The following is a 14,680-nucleotide window of genomic DNA, read 5'->3' on the forward strand; positions in this document are numbered from 1 at the left end:
GGATGATAAAACCTATCTTGTGGCAAAATTATGCTGAAAAATCCTCAAGCAGCAATCTGTCATTGCTGGTGTCAGAGAAAGTGCAGAGGCTTTGTGAAGTGGGTACTCCACACTAGCATTTTTCAGCCAGTTTTAGATCATAACCTTTCTGACGTGTATCATCTGCACATTACCATGGAATTTTATTCACCCTGCAGATGAACACATGGTCAACTTCTCACTAAAAGAAGCCTTCAGTGGTTGTATTTCCTATTAAAATGATAAACTGAGCATTGATTCAGACAGAGGCAGTCCCTCAGCTGTTCTGCTGGGTGTGGGTGCAGACAGGTGGTGTGTCTGTGCACCAGAGTGGGTGGGTGTATGAGGAAGGTGTGTGGCACCCCAGCTTTCCAAACATCCCCACCCTGCCAGCTGTGTCTGAGGGAGGGGAAAAACACATTTCTGTGGGGGATGTGGTAGGGGAGACTGGAGCAGAGGGGGACTCATGGAGCTTGCTCTGCAGGCATGGCATTGTACCAGGCATGGTGGCCACCCCAGCGTGGCCCCTTGCCCACCTCTGCCTCATCCCCACAGGCTGGAGGCGACCACTCCTGCCCCTCATCCCACTATGGAAAAGCTTCATCTCACTGTACCCTCAAGTGTGAGAGCTCATGCTCTAAATGCCAGCACATTTGTGATCATCTAAATCATGTGCCAAAGACCAGTGATGGAGAGAGCAAAATTCCCCAGGAAAATATTTAAGAAGACACCTTAATGGACAGCAAGGTATAGCTGACCTCAAGAGCAGCATGCTAGTAAAAGCAGAAGCAGCAAATGTCAAAGAGAAGTGAAAATGTTTTTCCTTTTGTGCTCTGGTAGGAGGATGGGTGAATGACTGTTCACAAGAGTAACGAATGATGAGCGGACCTTGAGGGTGATGTTCCTTTAAGAAAGTCACTTCATCTCTGATGTAAACTACCTACAGAGGTATGTAAACATTTTCACTGGCTGGTAAAGTGTATATTCAACAGATTTGTAATCTCTTAAAACCCCAAAGGCATAATGGAATGGGAATGTGCTCTGTTTCATGTCAGGTTTGCACCACATGCTTCAATTTTTCACATCTGAAATCAGATAGATCAGCACCGTGTTGCCTTGGAAAACCAGCTACCGCATGTTAGCCCGCTCTGTGGCAACGTAGGCTTGTTCTCAAATCAGTCACTAGGGATTTTTAAACTGGGTTAAATATGCATGGCTCATTTGTATCTCAATCCCTTTGGCTGGCTGGCTTTTAACTTTCTTTTATTGTTTAAATAACTTTCAGAAAAACACAGTGGCTATTAAATCTCTTTAATGTATTTGATAACTTTTCCCCCTGCACAACTTGCTATGGCTCTCAAGGCAGTGATTCCTGTCAAAACCAAGGTGAATGTCATCACTGGAGGTTAGCTGAAGACTTCATCTTGTGTGCCCCTCATGGCAAACCAGCAATCACCTCTTCCCAGCCTCCCAGCACCCTCTGCATGTCAATTTGCTGCAGGTATTTGCTGAATGTGGAGCAGCCAAATAGGCAAAGGTGGACATTAAAGCAGAGAAGGTAATTTGGGGCTTTTTGTTGAAAGAGGAGGGTTATCCACATGTGATAAAGCCCAAGATAGTTTGTGTTCCAGAGATTAAATAACCCTGGCCTGACTCATTTTTTGTCACTGCCCATCAAAAACCAGTTCCACTGAAGCTACACCCTAAGTTTTTTAAGCAGGAAAGCCCAACTATTCCTCATAAAGGAAACTGTTCCTTTTCTCACTGTCTAGGAAAGTGTACTTTAAAGACATAAAAAGAATATAGCAGTTAATCTTTTCCTGGAGCCAGCGCTTGCTACATCATGTCCATTCCCGGCGCTGTCAATCATTATCCAGCCAGCACATTGTTCAGAAGGTGGAGCTGTCAGGCAGAAGGAATGAAAGGTAAGCAAAGGAAGACTCCTGCTCCTTGCTGATGCCAAGGGTAAGTGAGATTATGTCAAACCTTTAAACAGAGTCCCCTTCCTCTGCCCCACCCCCTGCTCCTATATAACACACACTGCATTTAGCAATACCTGCTCTCACCCGGCCGGCGCTGGGGTGCGAGTGCCGGCTGCTCCCCGCTGCCGATGGATGCTGCGGCCAGCAGCGCCCTTGGGTGGCTCTGCGCTGGTGTCACCACGCTCCTCGGGGTCACCGTGCTCCGCAGGGCCCACAGGAGCCCGCTGGGCAAGGCGAAGGTGCTGCTCTGGAGCCTGCTGGCCGCCCTGCTGTGTGTGGCCCCGCTGGGGGCTGCCGGGGGGCTGCTGGGGGTGCTGGTGGCCGTGTGCCTCGCCCGCTCCGTGTGCCCCGGGGACAGCGAGCTGCTGCCCGTGGCTGGCAGAGCCGTGCTCATCACAGGTAAGGTGTGCTGCCGGGGCACAGGAGCGAACAAAGCCTGCTTTTTCTCACAAGTGGGCTGGAAAACTTCTTGTCCTCGGGTTAGTGCATGCTTTTGAGAGTTCCTTTTATCCTTTCTTTTTCTGCTTGTTTTATTTGCCTCGGCAGAGATGGTTTTTTCCAGGTAAATAAGTGCTCTGAAATTAAGTAGAAAAGCATCCTAATAGATGCTATTATTTTTTAGTGTCTCATTTAATCTTTACAAGTAGCTTTTTAGACATACTTGTGAAATTAACTGGTGCAAGAAGCATAAGAATACTTATGATGGTCTAATTTTTTTTAGGAGAGACAGTAATTCCCGGGAGCCCTCAGAACACTACATTCATACATTACTTTTGTTTACCTGATATAATTGCGCTGGTTATGGATGTACGGTTGTCTTTTGGGGGTGTGTGTACATAGTGCACGCTGTGTCTATCATGCACATGATGTTTGGTGCCATCTCTTTGAAACCCTCTGAGAAATCATTTAGGAGGGAGTAATTCCCTTCACTAGCAGGGAAAGTTCAGAGCTAATTAATTCAGTCTCTACTACCACTCTGATCTACTCAAAACCCACTTTTATTTTGCAGGGATGGCATTTTTGTAGTTTTACGGCTTTTCTCCTGTTTCCTCTAAAACTTTAGGTGTTGTTTATTTAGGTATTACTTATTTGTGTTAATCAAACCTTTAAACTGGAGTGCCTGCCTACTGCTTCTTGCACTCTTAATTTGCTGGGTTTTGTTTTATTTTCTGTCGTTTTTCCCCTCTGGAATGCTGAATTAAGTTGCTTTGGTTTATATAGCAATTTCTAGCAGAATTTCATTTTGTTTTATAGGGACACCTGGAAATAATTTAGATTTGCCTAGCAAGCTTTAATACAGGGATTAAGTATAAAAGTTGAGAGAGGACCAGATGAGCAGCAAGTTCTCCCCTTGCAGTTTGTCTGCCAGCTGTTTTTCTCCCTGCAAGTGTGTCAGATGAAGATGGATATTGGTACTGGGAATAGGGAGCAATCCTTTCCACCCCTGCAGACTCTGGGGATGTGCTTGCGCTTGGGCATCTCCTTGCTATTTTTAAGACTGCAGATCTTCAGGAAAAAGTACTCTCTGGGAGCTTATCTGCTCTGGAGTCTGAATTAGAACAATGTAAGGGAATTAGGAATGTTTGGTATAACTCAGTAAGGGAATGCGCTTTCCTTGTATCTGTGCTGCAACTGTCCTGAAGAAGTGCAAGTTTGGACATCTCTGACAGCTGATTAATTTGGGGAGACTCTTCTTTGTCTTTACTGGAACCCTGTGCAATCCATCAACCACTCCACTAGCTGAAACAGAAGTTTTACTCAACATCTCGTTTAGTTAAATTGCTCTGATTGTGGTATTCTTCCCCATACCAACTACAGGATGGGTGTCCCTGTGCATTTGTAGCTGCAAGGTGTCTTTAGGTAGATTTTGGTGTAATTTTCTCTAGTTTGGACAAGTCCTCAGGCAGGCACTTTGTGGAAAGCGGTGATTTTAATTATTTTTTCTTTTTCCCTCTGCCTTTCAGCCCCACTAAGCTGAGGAGCGTGGCTGTGTCCTGAGCACCTGCCACATATTCCTTGTGAGCCTTTGGCCAGAGGCTAGGGCAAGCTCTGCTGCTCTCCCTGCATTCTGTCACATGTTGTTCTGGTCCTCTTTGGATGTTCCTGGTACCAGTGCTGCTCTGCATTATTTATTTAAGCCAGCAGTTCCCAGGATAAGGGGAAAAACTGTGCCCAGTGGTCAAAATGTGTTTTCATGGGGATAACTGTGGGCATGTGAGCAGGGTCAAAGGCATTGCTGAAACTCTGCTCTGGATCCTCTTGCTGGGAGTAAGAGTTCCAATATCCTTAAACAGAAGCTTCTGGCATGCAAACATTTTAGTGGTAACTGCAATAGCCACCTTCCCTAAAAATTAAATTACTACCAAGATCTGAAGAGACAGGAGTTGTAAAATTCTGTCCCTGGTTAGTCTGTGTGCAGTGGGATGAATTTCTCCAGTTAATTTGGTCTTTCCATTCTTGGGGGAGTGATTTGGTGCATGTTCAGCATGAGTTAATTGTAAATTCTCAGTAATGGGTCAGTCACAGCCAGAAGTGATTGCTTTCCGTAAAGTAAGTCTTCTCATAACCCACAAATTATTTTTGGCATAGAAGAAAGAGTGTGATTGGGAGGGAAGTATCTGTTGTTTTTTTTTCCCCTGTTGAGACTCTTTGAATTCTAGAAGTTGGAAGAGTAAAGCTTCTCTGGACTTCAATAACAGGTCTGAAACTCAAATCATACTTGTTTTGGAATAAAAAAATACAGGGACAAACCCAGCATCAGGCAACGATAAAAACAACTTTTATTGCTTTCTTGGAATTGCTATGCCCATCCCAAATTCAAGTTGTGTTGTATTCTGCCCATTTTCAAGTTAAAGCTGCACCGTAAAACTTGGGTAATATGTAGCTGTTGCTGTGTACTTGCTGGGAATCATGAAAGAGGAAAGATTTGATCTAAAAGTAGGGTTTTTCACTAAAAGAAAAAGAAGGAAAGTCACTCCACCCCCGAACTTAGAAATCTGTTGTGTCTGGGGTATTTACAGGCTTCTTCATGTCTCTTTAGGGAATTCAAAGAATGCAGGTTTATTCTGACAGGTCAGGACTGGAGAAGCTTAATGAGATATTCGTAGTGCTCTGGTGCATCTTCAGCAAATTGCAGACTTCAAAAATGCTAAAAAGATTATTTTTTTTCTTCTTAGGAATTAAATAGAGCATAAGTAATTATTTTCTACTTTTTCAAGATGCACTGATTGTTCCAGACATTTAGTATGTGTGTTTTTCAAGCTGCCTGGAATTAATATTTTTCACCTTTCAAGACTAAAGCCCCAGTTAAAAGAGAGATTCCAGAAAAGAGTATTTAACATGACTATGATGAGTCCTTTTGGCAGTCAAATTCTATTGACTACATATTTTGAATGTAGGAACAGACTAGTGAATAGTTCTGATATTTTTCTTGGTGTGCCAAAATCACAGACTAACACTCAGAAGTTTATAGTAGGGTTATTATATAAGGGGGTATTGCAGCTCTTTCACAAACAAGAAAATAGTAAAATATCTGGCAGGAGTTCCAGTCCTTTGCCTCACATTCAGATTTCCAGAGCCAGAGTTTGAAACTTAACATTTATGTAGTAAATTGATATTGCAGGAGATCCTGGATCCCAGGGCAGAGCAGCATCCAGAAGCTTTCTCTGCTGTAGTGGAGGATGTGGTGCAGTATTGTGGAACAGGCTGATGCTTTACTAAAACTTTTATTAATGTATTAAATTCCTAATTTTCCTCTTAACCTTGTCCTCTTAGAGGGGGTTGGAATGGGATGATCTTCAAGGTCCTTTCCAACCCAAACCATTCTGTCTTTTATTCTGTAGCAGCAGCAAAAATACTCTGTCACAGGGAGAGACTCGTGAATCAAATTATTTGTTAAATATCCTTCATTTTGTTTGCTCTAATAGTGCTTCCTGCAGCTGCTAGATCAGTGCTTTATATAGACAAAGTTTGGGAATAAGTCTGGAAGAGGATAGAGAGGATAAGAGAAATTCTGATGCAAATTTTCATGAATTCAATAGCTGACTTAGCACAAAAAAGTAATTTGGAAGCTTTCTTAGGTTCTGAAAGCATTGGGATGCTTTGCAGGTAAAGCAACAGTTGCTTTGTTTTGGCTTGGTTACAGTCTGTAATAATAAGTGCTTATCTGAGGGATCTGTGTGGTAGATGTGTGAATGAAATAATGCTACTTCTTAGAATGAAGAAATAGAATCCAAGAATGTGAATTTGAAAGCCCTATAATTGCTTTGTCTGTTGGCTATTTCAAAGTAAAACATTAGTGTGTTTTGTTTTTTTTTTCTTGGATACATTTGTTATCAGGTTTCAGTCTGAATATTTGTATAAAACCAAAGTAGGGCTTTATTTCTTCTCGATGTGCAAAGTCAGAGCATCTGTCAGTGGCAGAGGGTGAGCTGATTCCACCAGTTCTGAGTCAGAACACAGCCTGTCTTTGAGGAGCATTTAAAGGTCCAGCTCCTCAAACTTCAGATCTGAACCTTTCTTTCTACTGACATATGTATTTCAGGGACTTTGTCATCATATTTTTGTTTAGATTTCCATGGCTTTCCAATGTGTGTATTTATTTATTTAATATTTTTTTTTAATGGTGGTGTAGGACAGACCTGCTTTCCTTGTTTTTTTCATGCTTTCAGGAAGTGACACTGGGATTGGACATGCACTGGCTAAATACCTGGACAGTTTGGGTTTTGTTGTGTTTGCTGGGGTTCTGAACAAGGACGGCCCTGGGGCGGAGGAGCTGCGGCGCTCCTGTTCCCAGAGACTCTCTGTCCTGCAGCTGGACATCACTGACACCACTCAGGTCAAGGAGGCCTATCTGAGAGTCTCAGAGAAGGTGCAAAATGCAGGTACAGCTTTTTTCTTCCCCCCTTTACAATGGAAGTCTTGATGTAGCAGGTTAGCAGGTGCATCTCTCCACCGCTGGCTTAGGTGTGTAGGGCATTTCTGGGGTAAAGTCTTGGGGAGTCAGGGTATTTCCTTAAATGATTTCTGTTTTCTGGGATATGTGAAGATGGTAGTGACTGGTCAAGGAGTGGGGAATGTGCATGTACAGATGCAGATCATCTCTTGGTCTCACTGGTGCAATCCTTATGGAGTTGTTTCCCTGGTGTGTCGCAGCCTTATGCTTTCTCCTCTTGCCAGGACTCTGGGGTGTCGTGAACAATGCAGGAATCCTGGGCTTCCCTGCTGATGGGGAGCTGCTCCCCATGAGCACCTACAGGCACTGCATGGAGGTGAATTTCTTTGGGGCTGTGGAGGTGTCCAAGACCTTCTTGCCGTTGCTCCGGAAATCGCGGGGGAGGCTGGTGAACATGTCCAGCATGGCAGGTGAGCTGAGCTAAAGCACCAAGTAAAGTCCTGGAGCAAATGCCAAGGAAGGTGTTGGTTTGTCTGGGTTGTCAATACACCCAGGGAATAAATGTTAAGGTAATAAATCCAGGTTTTTCTTTAGTTGGGGACACTACTCCCAGGAAACAGCCTTTATAGAAGAGTTTAATGTGGCTAAAAATATGCTGTGACAAAAAACCCAGTGAAATTCAGACCTTGTGTTCTAGATACCATGAGCGATAACTTTGTGAGCTTCCATAAATATGGGTGATACATCACAGGTATTTCTATAACATGTTCAGGCAGAAGTCTGTGACCACCTCAGTTTGTGATATATGCTGATAACTTGGGAGCTGTGTGTTTATATTTCTTTAAAAATATTTTGGATGTCTTAGAAATATTTAGGCCTAACTTATTAGCAAAGTGGTATTTTTCCATGAAAAAAAAAATCCAAAACCTTTTTAAAAATTAACATATGCTTTCCATTTCTTTCCCCATGAATTTTGCTTAATATACATATATATGCATGTCTTTATTACATGACCTTTTATTCTAGGAGGACAGCTGAGATGGTAAGATGTAGGAATTAATGTAATTCAGTAATGCAGTATCTGGTAGCCAACAGCTGAGGGGCAAGAATGCTCCTTTGAAAATGAGAACTGCTAGAAGCAGGAGGTCATGCTGCTGGAAAGTATTTTGGAGTAAGATCTCTTAGGGATTTACTAGGTCATGTGCTCCCCACATTTTTCTGTGCCCTTCTGCACAGCTGGAGTCCCCCCCAGTCCTGCTGCATTGCTGGGGTGACTTGTGAAGGTGTTTCCCAGTGCTCCCCTTATGCTGAGGATGTGGCTGCAGCTCTGGCACTGTTTTCTCTTTATAATCCCAGATATGACCTGTATTTGCATGTCTGTGTTCATGGTTTATTGCTGACACTCTGAGAAATCAGGACTGAATTGTCAGAACTTTGCTGCTGCTGCTCTGAGGCCAGATCCCTGTTTCCTCTGTGCACCCAAGTGAAGCTCTCACCGTGGGTGTTTTGGGGCAGATGTCTTAATTCCTGATGAGAATCCCTGAACTGCCTTGAAGGGATAGATGCATTTATCCCTGTGCTGAGTAGTTTGCCCTTACAGGAGCTGATGTTTAAATTCTAGCTGCCTGCAGAGATGTTGTTGCACACAGGCTGGTTTGGGTGATGAGTTTTCTCTTAACGCAGGGTCTGGGGGTCCTTTGGTAAAACATTAGTGGAGAAGTCAGTGAGGTCTCATTGTGCTGAATCTATTCCTGTCTGTGTAGGGCTCATTTAACTGGGCTCAGGTTAGCCTGACCTCAGAGGGAAAAGTATGTGATTCAATTGGCTCAAACCAATCCAGCTTATTCAGATGCATACAGAAGAATAATTAACATATAATTGGCCTGACTTCTTCAAGGGAATGGCTCTGTGTAAACAGCTCCTGTCATACCTTGGTCACCCCAGTACAATACCCAATAGCACCAGTGACTTACCTGAAAATCCCCCCTGTATCTGAGCTATTTTCCTTTGAAATACTCAAGCACAAGGAGATGAGTGTGTAGCATGTGAAACAGAGGCAGGATGTGCCCAGCTGCCCATGCAGGCAGGAGGAGGAGGGATGTGCTCAAGGAAAAGATTGTCCATTCTGTTCCCTGCTCCCAGCACAGCCTGTGGTGGCTGTGATGATCTTAAACCTGGTGGTGATAACACCAACCTTGTGGGGGAAGTGGGAGGGCTGAAGAAGAAGATGCTCAAATCTAAGCATGTTTGTATTTTTGTAGAGCTGAAGGAATGAAAGTCTGCCCGTTTTGGGGGCAGAGGAAATCTCTGCATTTGGAAGATACTGTTTTCTGGAAGAAACTTTGTTTTTGTAAATGTACTGGGTGTTCTCTTAGCTTTCCCAGCTGAACAAATGTTTCTGGGATTGAAAAAGATGGGATATAACTGTAGGCAGGGGGTCTGTTTCTATGCTGGGTGTCAGGGAGTCCAGTCACTCATGGGGTGAGATTCCAGCTTTGGTTTGTCCCCAGAGGTTTTCCCCACTCTTACATTATTTTCTTTGGCCTTTCTGGAAAGAACAAGAAAGAAAGTTGACTTTATAAAGCTAGAATTGAGATTACTTACCCTGTTTTAACTGTGGTTTATTGTAGGGGCTTGAAATTTGTGTTACAGTGACAAGAACTGGAGTATAAAACCATTGCTTCACTGTTTATATGAACTAAAACATTCTGTTTCTCAAATCAACAGTCATAACTTTCAACAGTTTTTACCCTTAAATGCAGTCCAGTTTATTTTTTCTGCCCTACAAGGTCTCTTTCCAGGTGTTACTGAGTGTTACTGCTGTAGGCAACTGCTAATTTACAACTTTCACTCTTTTTTAACCTCTAGCAAGAAATGATTCCCTCACTGACTTGTCTTTAACCTCAGTGAGAAAGGCATAATTTTGGTTGTGCTATAATCTCCCTTCTAAATCATGAAAATAAAGGCTGGGAAGAGCCACTGTTGAGGTTTATCAGGTTTCTATTGCTCCTGCAGGAGGCATTCCACTACCGAGGTATGCTGCGTACGGGGCATCCAAAGCAGCTCTGTCCATGTTTTCTGGAGTAATGAGGCAAGAGCTTTCCAAATGGGGCATTAAAGTCACGGCAATTCATCCATCAGGCTTCAGAACAGGTTGGTGTTTGACATTTTGGGTTGTTCTTTCTGCCTCTTTCCCTGAAGTTCAGCAGGCTCAAACAGAGCCCTGAGTGACTCTCAGGGGTTGGACCTTTTTCCCCATTCTTTTTGTGGGTTATGGAAATGATGCTCAGTGTCTTTTGTGAGAGATGTTCTCTCCAGCTCTGCACACTGCCTGCCTCCCCTCTCCTGGGCAGGGCTGTCTCTCCTTTGGAACAGGGCAGCATTCAGGCAGTTGGTGCCTTCTCTTTGCTCCAGCTTTGTTGGAGCTGGCAAAGGAGCAGCACTGTGTGGCCAGTTTGAGTGTTACGGCTCACTTGTCCTGCCTGGGAGCTTCAGGTGCCCCGTCACTCCTTCCTTCCTCAGCATCAGAGCTCTCCTTATTGAGCTGCTCTGTCTGGCATGGCAGTATCTGCAGCAATACCTGTCATCCTGCTTGCTTGCTTGCTGTCAATATCCTCTGACCTCTCCTCTCCACTCCTTCCCCATGTGCTCCTGCTGCTTTCTGTTCCAAATTCTCCTCCTCCTTCAACTGAGCACTTTTTGCAGAGCCTGTCCAGGTTCCAGACTCATCTCCTGCTGCACATGCTCTCACTGCACCCCATGCCTGTCCAGAGCATTTTTTTATGTCAGTGTAAATCAAATTGGTCTTTTTCATAAAATGCTACTTTTCTGAATGCTTCCCCTCCTGGGAAGGGGCCCTGTGAGGCTCTGGGCTCTGACAGCTTTGTGTGGTCAGTGGAACCTGCCTGAGGCTTCACCTTCAGGGCCCTGCTTCTCAGGTTTGTGGGTAAAATTGAGTCCTGGGATTTGAGATTTAAATATTTATTTAAAGATTTTTCTTTATTTGCAATGCTAAATTTTTGGTAGTTAGGCAATAATTCCATTGGAGAAGCCTCTATTTTCATTCCTACATTATGCAGATGGGGTGGGCAAATAGATTAAATTATGGTTCTAAATCTGTCCTAATAGAAAGCTAATCCTTCAGGAAACTAGTTATTGAAATACTAATGTCTCTTGTGAAAGGGCAGCTTAGCACTTGGCCAGCCCAAGTGAATCATCTTAGTTTGTCTGTCCTCAGTTTTTATAATAAATACTGATTGGAAACATCCACAAAATGAGTCAGGACAGAATGGCAAAGTGGAAAGGGGGCAGAAAGAAATGGCAGGGGGAAAGAAGAAATGCTGATTTGGCTGTGAGAGAGCATTTTTAGGTAGAGCAGGGAGCCAAATGGGGCATGAACTTTGTGCTTTTTGTGTAGCACAAAGTACTCGTGCTTTTCCTCCTCTTCCAGAGAAAAGCACTGGCTGCTGACCAGCTGTGGTGTTTGTTCCTCACTGACCCAGTTTAGGTCAACTCTGACTATTAATTACAGATTAATTTTTTTAAATCCAGCCCAAACCCTGTGCTATCCTGTGATGTTGCTGCTGCAGGTATCGAAGGCACGGCTGAGCAGTGGGATAAACAAGAGAAGGAGCTGATGGAGAACCTCCCTGCAGACACCAGGCAGGCCTATGGAGAGGAGTATCTCCTGGGGCTGAGGAATTACCTCCTCCACCTGCCCTCCCACTGTGCCCCCGACCTGTCCCCCGTGCTGGGCGCTGTCCTGCAGGCCCTGCTGGCCAGGAGACCCCAGGGCCTTTACACCCCTGGCAAGGGGGCTTACATCCCCCTCTGCATCTTCTGCTGCTTCCCCCTCTGGTTCTACGACTTCTTCATTAGCAGGATGCTGAGTGCTGGCTCTGTACCAAGGGAGCTGAGAGCATCAGGAGATGAAGGCAAGAACCTCTGAGGTGTCCACTGGTGTTTATCTCCCTGGATGAGGTAGCTGGGAAGAACTCTGTAAGGACATTGCTACTTACTGTGCTTTGTTAAGTTGCATTGACACTGCCCTGCAAAGAGGGAAATCTTTGTGTTGAGGATAATGTTTGTGGAAAAGCAGTGGATAAACATAAACAGAAGACTATTCCAAGATGGGGCATTTTTTGAGGAATTTCAGTGTTTTCCTGTTGTCTTTGTGTCCTGCTTTCTGTGTAAGGTACCTCATGAAATTATATAGTTCCTGTCTGCTTCTAAAGGCATCTCCAACTCAGAGAGATGCAGAACATGTTTTGTTAAAGCAAAACAAAAACCCCTAGAGAATCACCAACCTTAAATCTTGTAAGAAGTTAAATATATTCCTATTGTTGAAGAGACTTAGAACTGTGTAATGCAAGTCTTTTTCTCTACATCTTCAGCCTAATATATTTGGGTCTGGTGTTTTCATTCTGTTGCTGTTGAACCTGAGAAATGATTGTCCTTTCCCCCCTAAGTTTTGTAATGTAGTGTTTTAAAGTTTGTAATTTATTCTCTTTGCTAGAATAAGCAACAGAAATTATTTGGCATGGGGGGGTGGGGAAATGAATGCAAACAGATCACGATCTTTATGAAGAGAGGAACAATTTCCTTCCTACAGTAATAAAAATAGTCCTAGTGGGTGTATCAGCTGCTAATTTGGTCTGTCTGAGTCATTCTGTGCATTGCCTGTATATGCTTGTGCTTATCTAATTGTTAGTAAACTCTGATGTCACTTCTTTTTATACAATTTCTTACTCAAGTCTGGGTTTACAAAGAATTAATGTTTTTTTCCCACTTCTCCTGATACCTTCTTGTGTCTCCCTCTGCTTTGGGGGGAGATTATGCTGACTTGTCTAAGATCAGTCAATCTTCGTCTGGCTTTGCTGGAGTCCAGTGCCCAACTTGTGATAGATTGGGGTTGCTCCCCTTCCCTAATTTCATTCCAGGAGCACCAGGTGCCCTCTCTGGTGCCCCTTACCATAAACCAGTGGCAAGTGGTTGGGCAACTCACCTGTATTTCTCCTACCTTATTGTCTTTTTGCATTGTCTTTCACATCCTTGGGCTTTGAAAGGCTGTGATATTTTGGAAAGAAACTCTCATCCCCCCAAGTCCCATGGTTTGGCCATGTGTCCTGTCTTTGATAAGATGCATTTCTTTTCCAGTGATGAAAAACTAAAGGTGATCACATTCTGAGCTTTAAATGTAGACACACTTTTTCCTTTCCTTTCTGAGCAACTTCTAAGCTTTTGTCATAATCCTACTCGTGTGATGTGCTCTTGCACCCAACTGGACAAAATCACTATTTAATTTGCAATGATGGTGTTTGTTCCATCACTGTCCTGTGTCTGTTACATCAGTGTGAGACTCCTGTAAATGCACAGAGGATGCTCAGGGGGCTCGGGCCACTGTTTGAATCTGTGCTCCAGTGGGGGAACCCTCCTGTCCTGCACACTTTGCCACAATAGCTGCTTTTGCTAGAGGTTTATCACCTGTGGGTTTATATCTGTGCCCTGCTTGCAGACTTGCTTTCCTTGGAGGAGGTGTGCTTGATGTTTTGAACTCAGGAAATCTGAGACTGTCTTTCTCCCTCTCTCTCTCTCTCCCAATTTCTTTCTTTATCTATTTCCCTAACTTTTTTATGTGTCAGCAAAAATGTGTAATAAAAAAATGTAATATTTAGTAACCAGACAGTTGTGACTCTTTGTCTCGTCTCACCCTTTGTGGTTTTTGGGGATCAGTGCTCCATCCCCTCCCTTGTTCCCACAGCAGGAGAGCACTGAGGGGGAAGGGGCTGGGGATCTTTTCCAGGACAGAAGGACAAATGGCTGTTGCTGTCCTGTGTTGGGCAGGATGTGACCCCAGCTGGCTCAAAGGCAGCTCCTGAGCTGGAAGGAAAGGTGAGTGTGGAGCTGGGGGTGAGCTGGGTGTGAATTTTGGCTGCCTTCAGGGCGAGGGAGCTTGCTGCCAGGGAGCCTATCTCCATCCCATCGTGGATGGAGGTGGCTGTTTTTCCCTTCACACCCAATTTGGGTGTAAATTCTGTGGGCTGGAATTTTGCCCTTAGGCACACCGTGCAATGAAATTTGTCTTAGCAGTCAGTCAGCTGCTTTGCCTAGCAATCTCCATAACAATCTTTAATTGTTGCTTTGTTATTTGGCGGTGGTTATAAGATGTAATTTTTTTTTCTCCCCTTGACTTTCCTAATAGGAATATTATCTTGCACATTGCAGACATATTAAATTAGGCATTAACTTGAAAGTTTTGACTTCTTTTTATTTTTTTAAACTTTTATTTCCCAGGAAATTTCTGTTCTAAATAGTCATTTTATGTTTCTTCACCTAACTACAAAGATATTTTAGCAGGTCTCTAATAATTGCGATATCAAAAATTGTTATTGTTTTGTTCCTACAGGGATCTTACTTTGTGTTTTAAAGATAATTCTGTTGTAACACATTATTGAATTACGTGTCATTTAATGGGCTGTAGTATTAGAAATAAATTTCTTTTGCTAATGGCTTGCAATGCAAATAATCCCATCTGTGAGAGTGGCAGAACTGCAGAATAAATTGTAGGTGTTTGTGCCCACGTGGATGTTAGTGCTGACACTGGCTCATGCTCTTGAGGACAAATGTCTGGGTGTTATGGTCCTTTGCTTACCATAAAGGCTGATCTGATACAAAGATATCCGGGGGGTGGGAAGAGAGGATGTTGAGTTCTAGCAGAGGAAACTCTTGTATTAAAAACCCCAACTTAATTATTGCAATTTGGGCCAATTTTCAAAGATAATATTTT

At 43.6% G+C, this 14,680-nt stretch overlaps 1 protein-coding gene across 8 annotated transcripts in view; it reads left to right on the forward strand.

The window, feature by feature from the left end:
• Nucleotides 1–13,562, forward strand: part of HSD17B2 (hydroxysteroid 17-beta dehydrogenase 2) — a 31,293-nt gene extending 17,731 nt beyond the window's left edge. For 2 of the 8 annotated variants that reach the window (XM_058846295.1, XM_058846292.1), the window contains 6 exons: nucleotides 574–765; nucleotides 859–1,943; nucleotides 6,671–6,883; nucleotides 7,179–7,364; nucleotides 9,910–10,047; nucleotides 11,484–13,562. In XM_058846295.1, coding sequence (XP_058702278.1) covers nucleotides 1,862–1,943; nucleotides 6,671–6,883; nucleotides 7,179–7,364; nucleotides 9,910–10,047; nucleotides 11,484–11,842 — 978 coding nt within the window. In that variant the 5' untranslated portion in view covers nucleotides 574–765; nucleotides 859–1,861 and the 3' untranslated portion in view covers nucleotides 11,843–13,562. Of the gene's footprint in view, nucleotides 1–573; nucleotides 766–858; nucleotides 1,944–1,993; nucleotides 2,400–6,670; nucleotides 6,884–7,178; nucleotides 7,365–9,909; nucleotides 10,048–11,483 lie in introns of those variants that run through there. The other 6 variants (XM_058846293.1, XM_058846297.1, XM_058846296.1 and 3 more) reach the window with 5 other exon arrangements.
• Nucleotides 13,563–14,680: the final 1,118 nt, after the last annotated feature.

The sequence above is a fragment of the Poecile atricapillus genome, chromosome 10 (assembly GCF_030490865.1).
Source record: "Poecile atricapillus isolate bPoeAtr1 chromosome 10, bPoeAtr1.hap1, whole genome shotgun sequence".
NCBI lineage: Eukaryota > Metazoa > Chordata > Aves > Passeriformes > Paridae > Poecile > Poecile atricapillus.